Genomic DNA, 12,052 nt, shown 5'->3' with positions numbered 1-12,052 from the left:
ATTATGAACTTTTATTCAAAATATGATGAACCTTTTTCAAAATCGATGAATTTTTTTAATTTGATTATATTTTTTCAAAAAATCAATGAACTCTTTTTCAAAATCGATGAACTTTTTTCAAATGCAATGACCTTTTTTCAAATTTAATAAAAAAATTCAACTTCGGTGAACTTTTTTGAAAATTTCGTGAACATTTTTAATTCGTATTTATTCTTTTTTGTGAATTTTTATTTTTCTATATTAATCAACGTGAACAAAGTTGTACTAAAAGACTGGTCAAATTGTATTATTTCCTTTCCTATTGGGAACGAACCGAGCCTTGTGTGAATAATCTTAACATGGTCCCTCTTACCTCTCTTTTTTTAGAATTCTTACCTCCTCTTTTGACTGAGCTATAAAAGGTATTCATAATTACATTATTTCTTTTCAAGTCAGTGTCAAGTCGAGATCAATGCTCAATCCTCTTGAAGACAAATATCGGATCACTTTAATATGCCGTGGTTATGTATTTGATATGATATATGATAGGTCATGAGTGTGCGTGACATGAAATCATGGCAACGGAGACTATTTAGTAAAACCGACCACAATTCTGTCAGGCAGAGTCTCAAATTAAAGAGGTTTTTCTTATTATTGTTTCGACACTTCAAATTATTTTCATGCGATCAATCATGCATGTTTAGTTCCTTACAAATTGAACATTTCCATGGAGACACGAAAATGATCTTTTAAGTCAGTAGTTCATGCCTCCAGAGATTTTTCTCGCCGGCATGACATTTGGTGGTGGTGGCACTTTTAACGGCGGCGGTGGCAGCACTTCCGCCGGCGGTGGAGGACTATGCTTGCTGCATCTCATGGTACATTGACAGTGAAGTTCTTTAACAGCCCCTCTACGTGTGCAGTAGCCGCCGGTGAAGTGCTTGTGGTCAGGGGCGGACCTACGTTGGCACAGCCGGTGTCACAGGACACCGGGTAGAAGTCCCCCTTACGTGATATGTAGGTATGTTTTTGAGCTTGGACACCGGTAAAAAATATAGCTGGACACCGGTTGGACGATTTGAAGCAAGCGTGCGAGCTGGCGCGGCCCATCTAGTAGCATTGGCCCATCCGCCTATCGATCGTATGGCGCGAGCTCGTAGCTATCGATCGATTGGATCATACTATGATGTACCGTACGTGCATAAGGGCATGTACAATGGTTGATAAGATAGTCTTATCTTAAATTTTGCATGTAATCTAGAGATGACAAAAAAGAGTCTACAATGGGTCATCTCTTAGTCTTATCTTCAATAACTAGCAACTCCTAAAAACGTGATGAGACATATTGTGCTAAGAGATCATCTCTTGTCTTCTCTTAAACTAGATAGGAAGTGCGGCTTGCCGCACCCCACCCGCACCAGCCATAGCCAACAGCCTGGTAAGGCATGATTTATATTTCATAAGTTAAGAAAAAAATATCCAAAGTACCAAAGTCTATTACATATCAGTAGTGCATTTTCATAGGAAATGCAATATGATATACCAAAAGGATAAAGGTTCAATACATTATACCAACAAACGTCACAACTAATTATTACTCTGCCATCCAGATGACGAGTCACAGAAATAGGAAGTGTATGAACAATATATCATAGCTTATATGTGCACAGTAAGTCACGTTGATTATATACATGAAGCGAGTTTACATCACCGATACAACTCATTCAATCAGGACTATTGATTATGGAAGCATAGAAGTCGAGTTTGTAAAGTGCCCAATTCACCTGCAGAGAGTAGCAATCTTGGGCAAGCCCACATAGACCTTTCCATCTACATGGTAGAGATCAGGTGCACAATGTAAGAATGCCTGATGGTGTCGGGGCTCGCCTCTATAACCCAACATACTTGACCTCCCTCCAACAGCCTCTTGAGTTCACCAATCTACAAACCAGCCCCATAAGAGCACATAATCACAGCAAATGGCAAGGTAAGTATTCCCTGGCAAGTACTGGACCAGAAAACTCTGACTGGAACTACATGATATTAGATGCAACTTTTCATCTCAACCATATGCGAATACTGATGGAAGATGCATTACTTATTAGGCACATGTAAAATGAGGTACCAAAAGAGCAAGTGGTACAGAAAAGAAGTGAACCAACATGATAAAAGAGGGCAAAGTGTTATGGCAGACCTTTTATTTTCAATGAGTTGATGAGCTGGAGACCATATAATTTTGAAGGTCTGACCAACTGTGCATACCATGGTTTCGTGCTTGGAATTCTCTAAGCATTATAAGTGCGGTCAATATAAAATTGTAGGGCACTTGCAACCAAGAAAAACATGTAAACATGATCCAAACAATATAAAAGTAAATCCGACCTCACCAATTGAATCTCAAACCATGGTAACATTCTTAATACAATAAACCGTTTACAATATATTGCAATTGAACCACTAATTGTTTCGAACATTAGGAAGTTTCTTAGAACACTCCCATATCAATTTGAATCACTTATTTCTGTTGTGTGATGGGAAACACTAATTTAGAAGATATGACAATGTTTGATTTGAAATCATATATGCTAAGGCATCACATCAACACAAGTAAGGCCTAGGCAGTTTCTACTTGGTTCCTCTGCTCAAAGCTCTCACACAATAAACAACACAATGTTTGTTAGCAGCTAAAGGCTCTCCCGGAAAGAAGGAAAAAAACATTACTACATGATCTTTCATTCATAGGCATCATATGCATGTGCAGAGTTTCTTATAAGTTGTACAAAACAAACAGCAGCACACTACAGTAGATACGAATGCGCATTGAGACCCCAAGCTAGACCGATCGCTTGGTTTTTAAGTTACTTTGAGGAAAAATACATCTGGGTTCTTCGCCTCAAAATGATTTGCCTGTATGAATATTAGAATATGGTTCTGAAACCATGGTACTTAACTGGTTAGTACGTTTTGTCATCATATTAATTCAGTTGCTCTGAGAATGAAAAAGGGTAACTAATAATTGGAAGAACCATATATTCGGCTTCCGCCATGTCAATGTTTAATTGATTGGGCCATATACAAGCCTTTTACCATGGGTTGTTCCTTTATGCTGCTTCAGGGTAGACAGGAATGCCATAAATATGTGCGTAGCACTGTTAGCTAAGGAAGGGAAACAGAGGCTAGGCGTGGTATTTATCAGCGATTCCGGTATCTAAACCAGAAATCCATAATATTTGTAAGACCAAATCAACTAAACCGCATGTCTGCATGTGTATTATTTAACCATACGGAAGTTTCTTTAAAAAATGCACTTTCAAAAAAATGATTAATGGACCATCACACGTACTGATCGTTAGCAGAATCAGAAAGTCCGACCGACTTCGCCAAGGTGCAGCTAGGAGGATCAGAAAGTCCGACAGAAAGATCACCAGGATATAAAATCGAAAGGTCTTGGACAGCAGCAATAGTTCAATCATAAACCGATCTATTTATGATTGAAACTGCAATCTAACTATTCTGATATGATGGCAGTCAAAACTAAATTACTATTAGTCAATCATGAACTATATGCACTACATAGATACCCTGAGAATGCACTACTAAATTACTATTAGTCAATCATATATGCACTACAAAGACAATGGTCCAGAAAAAAAATCAAGAGTTAGTTCTTGCACAAGTCTATCTGCATATATGATTCAATATATCGTCTGAGGATAATACAGCGGCTACCTGAATAACTGAACCAACCATCACGAACACAGCATCATTGAACGTATCTTTATCATCACTGAAGTAGATCGGGTCATCGACTGTCGCCCCTTTCATAATTTGCCTGGTACAGGCCAATGCATCCATTGAGACACATCAATTTCACCAAACTTGCCAGGCAACAATGGTAGTAGAAAGCCTTATAATGTTACCTCTAGTAGCACAAGCAGCAAACAAATGAGCCCACTGTCTGCATGATTACAACCGCCGGAATGACAATGTTCTTGACAAAATATTGCGTTGTCCTGCAGAAGGTACAAATAAGAATTTTTTGACATTATATAGATGACATGGGTACTCCATCATCATGGACCAAAAAAGACAGGTAATAATAACCTAGAAAGAAAGACACGGATGAGGCAACGTGAGAACAACAATAGATGAATGTACAATTGGAATTTGATATGTGTGCAGTTCCTGCAAAACTGAAGAACACAACATCATGAGAGGTGTATCCTCCCCTGTCAGACTGCTTGGATTCATGTTTGTAGGCCACTCCTACTCTGTAAAATAAGAGGAAATCAAGCTAACATCAGACAGAGAGAGAGAGAGAGAGAGAGAGAGAGAGAGAGAGAGAGAGGCAGAGCAACCTGGGCAGCTTGGCGATGACGGCCATGGAGCTGACATGTTCACCCTTGGGCAGCTGCAACTCGCACCGGAAGGTGGGCGCCGGCTTGGTGCCGCTGGCCCTTGCCTTGAACTGGAACCCACAGCCTCGGCTTCCATCCGCGAACTCACCATGACACCCATCCACCCGGCACCGAAAGAACGACGGGGCAAGAATAGAGATGGCGGCGGCGGCCAGATCCGAAGACGGCGGGGCGGCGACCACTCTCGTGAGGCCGGGCGGCGAGCAGCGCCCCTCTTGCTGAGCGCCAAGGGGGTGGGGAGAAGGAGACGCCCCCCGCCCTCGTCCCGGCTGCTGCTGCTCTTCCTTCCTGCGTGCGGCGGCCCGGTTGGCCGTCGACGGCGTGCTGGTAGTGGGGAGAGCAGCTAAGGCAGCGAACTCGGCGCTGGGAGATGTACGGGGAGGAGAGGAGGACGGGACCATGGCGGCGACGGCTGCGGTGGAGAAGGGGAGAATGGGCTAGGGCTCTCACCCAATCGGGGACCCTCCTCGCTCCTATGCCAAGCGCAACCACCCACACGACGCCACGCACGCGAATTCCCGCAAATGCCCTTGGCGGGGTGGCGAAATTACTGGCGGTGGCGTGATATTTTGACAGCAAAGCACGTACACCGGGCGCATCTCCAGGCACAGCCGCTGACAAACGCGGCCCACACACGGGCGACCCCACACGTCAGCGAGACCGGAACGGGTCCGCGAAGTGAGAAAGACCGGGGGGCGGTAACTATTCATTGCTACAGACGCGCGGGGTCGATCCGACGGCCAGAATCCTTCACCGCATCGATCTAACGGTCGGAAACGCATCAAGCAAACAGATCGCACGGCCAGAATGCGCTGAACTCTGAGGAGGCGCGGGAATGACTGCATCCCTTATTTCTCGATAAGAGAAGACAAGCCTTTTCTTATGAGTTCTCTCTCCTCCACCTCATCATTTATCCTACGTGGCACTTCTAAGATAGCACCATTGTACATGCCCTAACCTGCGCCTATTCGGTTGCTGCCTGCTCGCCTTCTCTAGTTTCGTCGTCGCCCGCTCAGCAGCCGCCGCCAGACGCCAGCCGCCCGTCTCTGCTCTCAAACCGCTGGCCGCTGTAGATCGCCAAATAATTGAAGGAAATAGGTACGCCTCTCGGTAAGGTCGCCAATCTCGCTCAAGAACACGTACAGATCTAAATTTTCTTTACCTGTTGTCTAAATTGTATATGTCCAGAGTTATCAAATTTAATGGTATCATAATCGATAATCTGAATGCTACGATTTGAAAATTACCCTAAGTGATTCACATCTAATTGGAATTTTTAATTACTCATCAATTTTTGCAAGCGTACAATTCAACCAATATGTTTTATTTATTGTTTCTATTCTTGCATCTACAAACTGGAAACATGTTGTTTTTATTGTTTGGAGTTCTTACGATTTTCCTTTTTTGGGGGTGAGTTCTTATGATTTTTATTCAACTTTACATACTCAATTAGCACTTCAATTGGAACACTTCATTTTGGCAAGAATTTTTTTCCTTTGGACGTTTTGAGTTTTATGTATATTATTGTGTGGTATCCATCATGCATGGCGTATACGTTGGACACCCGGAGATTTTTGTTCTGGGTCCGCCCCTGCTCGTGGTGGCACGTCTCCGTGCATTTCCTGTTGTTGCATGAGCCACTATAAAAATGGCTAGGGGAATGGCATATCCGGGGACGGGGATTAACCGCCTCCACACCTGCACCACAGAATTAGATTTTTGTTTCTAGCACAAGACTGGATGGGCATGTTGTGTGGCGCTGGTCTCTGAACTTACTGTGGATCATGATGAGCAAGCCCAGGGCGAAGGCACCAAACAACTGTGCTCTGTTGAACCCCATGGCCAACTCGAACACGATTAGGCTTCGCTTTGCTTTGTTTTCGATGTGATGGGATGGGATCGATGTGAACTCATCAGCCTGCTCTTTATAGATGTTCCTTCGAGCTTGCATTGAATGTGTGAGATGGATATCGATGCGGGAATCCAAATGATGGATATCGATGTGGAAAACCAAACTCCTCTCCTGCCGTGTCGCCCCTGCGCGGCGGCCGGGGGGAACCCTAGCGCCACCGCGTCCTCGTCCCTCCCCCGACCTCTCCTCCTCGCCGCCGCCGAGGCGCGCCGCCGGGCAAAGCCCGATCGGCGTCGGCGGCGGGATCTCTTCTCCCACGACTCGCTGGATCTGGCGCGGGCAGATCGCAGCGGTTATTGGCGGCGCGCTGGAGGCGGGGCGCGTCGGCGCGGGCTTGGGGGCGACGGCAGGGCTCGCGCTCGCGGTTTCCCCTGGTGTGCGTGAGAGTCTGCTCGGGACGCGCGGCGGCGGCCCTCGGCAAGCGGTGGCGGGCGCTGGGCTCTCGGTGGCGCTCCGGCGTGTGCAGGCGGCGGCGGTCCCTGTGCGCGGTCGGCAGCTCCGTCTCTGACCCAGACGGCACGGCGGATGGCGGCGGCCCGGCGTGGCCGGCGATCTGGATGCGGTGGTACCGGTGGCTCGCTGATCTGTCGGTGCTCCAGGGTTCTGCCTGGTAGTGCTGGTGGTGACGGCGGCCCGTGCACGAGAGTTGGATCCCTTCGAACTGATCTGGGTGAAAACTTGCCTTCGGCGTCTGCTAAGGCCGGCGGTGGCGGCGCGTCATTCCCTTCTTGAAGGCATCGCCGTAGAGAAGTTCAAGGGCACTCTCTGCTACCTCCGGGGGAAACCCTAGATCGGATGATCGGATGACGGCGGCGCTCTGGTGTCGTTCCTCCCTTGGGGGCGTCATTCTTGGAGGTACACACGTGATCGAGGGACCAGAGGCCGGATTCTTTGGTGGAGCGGTGATTCATCCTACACACTGATGGCGACGGATCTTAACGGCGTGGCGCTGTGCAGATTCGGAGTTCGCTGTGGAAGGATGGACTCGTGCAGGAGGAGACGCTGTCGGGCGTCATGGTGGCGTCGATGGCAGAGAGACCTGGCACGGTACATGCAACAGTACAGCTCTGAAGATGCATTGGTGGCAGGTGGCTGTGGCAGCCTCATACCCGGCAGGCGTCCTGGTTGAGGAGTGCGCCGGACTGGTAGGTGCCCCATACCCGGCAAGCGTCCTGGTTGGGACCTCAGGTCTTAGATATTTAGGTTTGGCTACGATGTCTGTTTGGTGTTAGGCCCAGACTATCTGCGCCCCTTCATCAATTGGATAGGTGTAGCGACAGTTGTTACTTAGACGGTGGCTTTAGTCTTGCTGTTGTATGGCTTTATAAGGTCTTGTGAGAATAATTAATAAAATGGCCGTATGCATCGTCCAAATGCAGAGGGGGTCATCCTCATTTTCTAAAAGATACATGCATTAGTTAATACTGCTACTTTTTTTCGAAAAGGTGTTAGTACTGCTACTACATCTTTATAAATGCAAGTGCATCCAGTAGTACATTAGTACACACATACTGTAAATGTGTGATATCCAGATGTTGGATACTGTAAGTGTGCAGCTCATATTCTTGCCAAATCAGAAGAGCACTCCTATTTTCCTGGTGTATTGAAGTTTCTGTCATTTTTTTCTATTTTTACTGCAACTAGCAGGTGTTATGCATTTTCATTGACTACTATACATGATCACAGAAGAAGGGGTAAGGTGGGCAGCCGATTCCGGAAGTTGATCACAGGGGCAGCAAGACGATATAGGGCGAATTCCGAGAAAGCAGCCTATCAACTACTACCTACATTTCAAAATATAAGACACTTTGGTAGATTAAACCAGAGGTAGGAGTAGCAGTCAGAGTCTGCTGTTATGTGCAACTATTGTACTGGATATTTCAATTAGGAAATTAATGTAAGGGGGGAGGGGGGGGGGGGGGGGGGGGGAGCCTGGTTAGAAAAAACAAAAATTAGCAGTCGGAGTCTGTTTCGTAAAAGCAGCCAAATATAGAACTTGATCTTTGCCTTAGGTTAGATTTTCCACACCGTTGGTAGGATTGGGATTTCTACCAAAGAGGTTGGCATCATAGGCTGGCTAGGCAGAGTACACTTCACTGTCGGAGGTAGACCACTTAAAACGAGCGAAACTACTGGGCGGACGACGAGCGCCAGCCGATACGACGCAGGATTGAACGGCCCTGCCAACTTTTACCTGACGCATACCTCCAGCTTATTTCCTAACACAGTTACCAGCTCATCTTCTTTTACTTCTTGCTGTCCACATTTCCGGTTCAGATCTCCATAGTGTCTCCATGCTATTTTTCTTTTGGTTTTTTTATGCATGGTTTCCGCTTGGTTTTTTCTCCTTCTTTTTCCATTACCGTTTTATATTTATTTTCCCTTTTTTATTTTAACTTTTCTTTGTGAACTTCTTTAAAATTCGTGAAACATTCTCCAAAGTACGCAAACATTTCCAGATTTGTGCAAATTTTCCAAACGAGAACTTAATTAAAATTTATGAATCTTTAAAATTTGAACTTATGAAAATTTTTAAAATTCCTGAACTTTTTCCAAATTCGTAGTATTTTAAAATTTTAAACTCGTAGCAACTTTAGATTCACAATTTTTTCGAACTAGTCAACTTTCTTAAAATTTATTAACTTTTTAAATCTTAACTCATGAATAATTTTCAAATTCGTGAACTATATTTCAAACATCCTAACTTTTCAAATTCATTAACTTTTTTCAAAGCTAACAGGCGAAGCGAGCGAGCGTGCGAAGCAGGTGAGCGGGGGACCGAGCTTGCGCAATATTTGGCTACGGCCCGCTGGCATCCGCACGAGCGCCAGTTTCCTAACCGGAGCTTAAAGCGGTGACTAGGAGCTCCTCCAATAGACGATGCCACGCACAGGGATTTGTTCAAAATTTGAAAAAAAAAATGTTTGCTTTTTCGACAAACTAAAAAATATTAGCACTTAAAAGAAATTTGTTAAAAAAGTTTGTGTCTTCCAAATTTCCTCAGAATGTCAAAACACGAACATTTTTTAAAAAGGGAGAACAAATTTTGAACACGATTTTTTTTTAAATTACAAACATTTTTTAAAAACATTACAAATTTGGAATTTGGAATAAAAAACAGAAAAATACGAACAAAAATTGGAACTAATTTTTTTGTGAATTTCCTTGAACATATTCTATTTGTGTAGTTTTTTTGGGGAAAATAGGAACAATTATTGAAAGCGTGAAAATTATTTAAACTGACCAAAAAAGTTTGAGTTTCTAAACAAGTTTGAAAAAAGGTGAATGGCCAGTCAAGCCAAGATAAACGCCAATTTTCTCGACCTATTGGCCAAGACACGCCGATCTTGATATAGTCGACATGTCTGTCAACAACTAACAAGATTTGGGCGTGAACTCGGCATAGCTCAGATGGTTAGGTTCCTTGTGGTGAAAGCAACCCACCAGGGTTGAAGTCCTACATTTAACACTGGTGCATCTATTTTCTGGATTTATTTCAGTCTTTCCAACGATGTACGTTCTGTGGGAGAAGACATTTCCGTCGACTACGAGATGTCTGTGGTTACTTCGAGAATCGCAAGATGTTGTGCCGGCTCAGTATCTCGGAGAAGCTCATAAAAGTAGGGTGTGCTTGTGTGCATTCATAAGGATGACTATGTGTGTATGTGTGGGTATCTTCGATTTTTTTTGCTGGGGGAGCGTTGCAACGCTCGATGTGTATCGAAATTCCTGGTTTTAATTGTGGAGTTCGATAATTGATCTCTACTCCACTTGATTTTAACTGTGGGATTCGGTAATTAATATCTCTCCCTCTTGGTTTAAATTTAGGTCCTAGTAATTAATTTCTCTCCCCCTGATTTAACTATGGACCCAGTGATTCCCATAGGTATGAACTAATCTTTAGGCTGGCCATAGTGGGGTAACATAAGTAGTACCATGCACTTGAGACTCGCAAACATGCTTATGTGGCAGAGAATTAAAGAAGAGAGAGATGGTTATAGTAACATAGGTTGATACCGTAACATAATAAATGTGATGCTACTATGTGTCATGCATGTCAATAAATGAGATCACCTATGATACTAATTTATAATACTATGCACTATAGATGTAGTATCATACACTAGTATCATATGCATGATACTAGTATATGATACTCCCCACTATGACCAGCCTTACAGGTACTACGCTCCAAGATATTAATGCGCTCTGGTGTATTGAGGCTCTAATCGGCGCGTGGGCCCATGATGTCAGCCTATGGACGCATCTGGTGCTCGATCTGGCCTGGTTAGCTTGGTTGCAACGTGTGGCTTCGTCTGGATAACCTAGCGCCTCTCCCCCTTCCTTGCTCCTCTCTCTCTCTCTCTCTCTCTCTCTCTCTCTCTCTCTCTCTCTCTCTCTCTCCCCCTCCCTCCCTCCCACGACAGAATAAAGGAGACGGCCGCGGTGCCGATTGCGATTTGGCATCGAGGCAGCAGTGCGCTTGAACGAAGCTCAGCAACGCGCGTGAGGTGATCCCCCTCTCCCCTCTGACTCCGTTTGTCTCCTCTGCCCTCTTTCTTCCGCACGGCGACTAGAATTGAATTACGGGAATTGTACCCTTCCATATCGGTGTGTGGTAAAAATGCAGAACCAGTCATGTGCCAATTATTACCACAAACTACCAGTTGGATCAATTCTGTAGAATTGAATTGCTCTAGGCTTAAGCTTTTAGGTTTATTTTGTCATGTAAAGTAACTCTGGACATGGTTCCGAACATTTATCAGTAGACATAGGTTGATTGGGTTGCTTTTGTTCTTCTAGGTCTTGCAAGTGTGTCCTCTATCAAACAATTAAGCTTATCTTGCTTGGAATTTTTTATCTCACATGTGTCTTCCTAGATTAAATGTGTTTGTTATCTTCAAGTTGTCCGATTTGTTAAATAATTGTACATTGTCTTTCGACACCATCTGTAAAACAAGGGATTCTGGCTATATCTTAGATACAAATTGTTTCTTGCAGAAATGTTTGCTTGTTCCTGCATTTTCGGTGCCATATTACTTTGTTTGTTACTGGTGCGGTCACCTCTCATTCATTTCCTCACTCTCTTCTTTATTCAGATGAGCTCTAACATTGGAGTTAAGTTTTCTGATATTTTGTTTACGAAGAGGTTTATTAAATTCATGTATCAGACAATATTGGCAATATGCGCGTATTAGCCAAAACTCACACGTGCACGTATTAGACACGCTAATAGCAAGGAAGTAGTTGTGCGCAACCACGTTGGAGAAGAGTTCGCAATCGCAAGAGAGCACTTCCGAAAATCTGATCAGCCCTCTCTCCCATAGGATCATCAGATACAGGTTTGCGGCGGCATGATACAGGTTTGCGGCGGCATATTGTCTCACTGCATGGTGCATGCCAAGACGGCGCAATGCTATGGAACCGGGAGGCAAACAAATAGGGTATGAAGTAAGTTCTATCTATGGAAGAGTAGCAAGCTCTTATTAGACTCCAGAAAACAAACTTGAAAGCACTAAATAGGAGATGAGGGGAAACAACCCAATAAATGTTCGGTTTCGTTTCCATTAGTGTAAAACTTGTTGATTCTATCTTGCGTGACAAAAGGAAGGTAGTGCATAAACGTGGCATAGGTCCTAGAGCGGCTCAGTTCGACCACGATACACAACACCCCTGCTAGGTGTGGCGAGGCGGACGGCGGAGGAGTGCACGTGTGTGTCTCATCTTGTCAAGCGCTTTTTTT

The 12,052-nt window shown here is 44.4% G+C and overlaps 1 protein-coding gene across 5 annotated transcripts; it reads right to left on the bottom strand.

Moving 5' to 3' along the window:
- Positions 1-1,613: 1,613 nt before the first annotated feature.
- LOC123080441 (uncharacterized) lies at positions 1,614-4,853 on the bottom strand. 5 transcript variants are annotated; one of them, XR_006438431.1, is made up of 5 exons: positions 4,338-4,853; positions 4,084-4,250; positions 3,900-3,992; positions 3,709-3,811; positions 1,614-2,264 (listed from the first exon to the last, which is right to left on the bottom strand). XR_006438431.1 is itself a non-coding variant. In XM_044503367.1 (4 exons), exons 1-3 carry the CDS (start codon positions 4,796-4,798, stop codon positions 3,946-3,948), a joined length of 675 nt encoding a protein of 224 aa, XP_044359302.1. In that variant the 5' UTR covers positions 4,799-4,853; the 3' UTR covers positions 1,614-3,811; positions 3,900-3,945. The 5 variants fall into 5 exon arrangements, 2 of the variants coding, with proteins under 2 accessions (XP_044359302.1, XP_044359303.1); XR_006438432.1 differs by having other exon boundaries at positions 1,614-1,920; XM_044503367.1 differs by having other exon boundaries at positions 1,614-3,811.
- Positions 4,854-12,052: the final 7,199 nt, after the last annotated feature.

This window comes from Triticum aestivum, chromosome 3D (assembly GCF_018294505.1).
Source record: "Triticum aestivum cultivar Chinese Spring chromosome 3D, IWGSC CS RefSeq v2.1, whole genome shotgun sequence".
NCBI lineage: Eukaryota > Viridiplantae > Streptophyta > Magnoliopsida > Poales > Poaceae > Triticum > Triticum aestivum.
This window is presented reverse-complemented; position numbering and strand designations above follow the sequence as displayed.

What these genes read in the sequence shown, in the direction of transcription:
- LOC123080441 (XM_044503367.1), bottom strand. Translation starts at nt 4,798, where the DNA reads ATGGTCCCGTCCTCCTCTCCTCCCCGTACATCTCCCAGCGCCGAGTTC. An exon ending in GTCATCGCCAAGCTGCCCAG is followed by an intron (nt 4,251 to 4,337) that starts GTTGCTCTGCCT and finishes CTTATTTTACAG; the next exon opens with AGTAGGAGTGGCCTACAAAC. An exon ending in ATCCGTGTCTTTCTTTCTAG is followed by an intron (nt 3,993 to 4,083) that starts GTTATTATTACC and finishes TACCTTCTGCAG; the next exon opens with GACAACGCAATATTTTGTCA.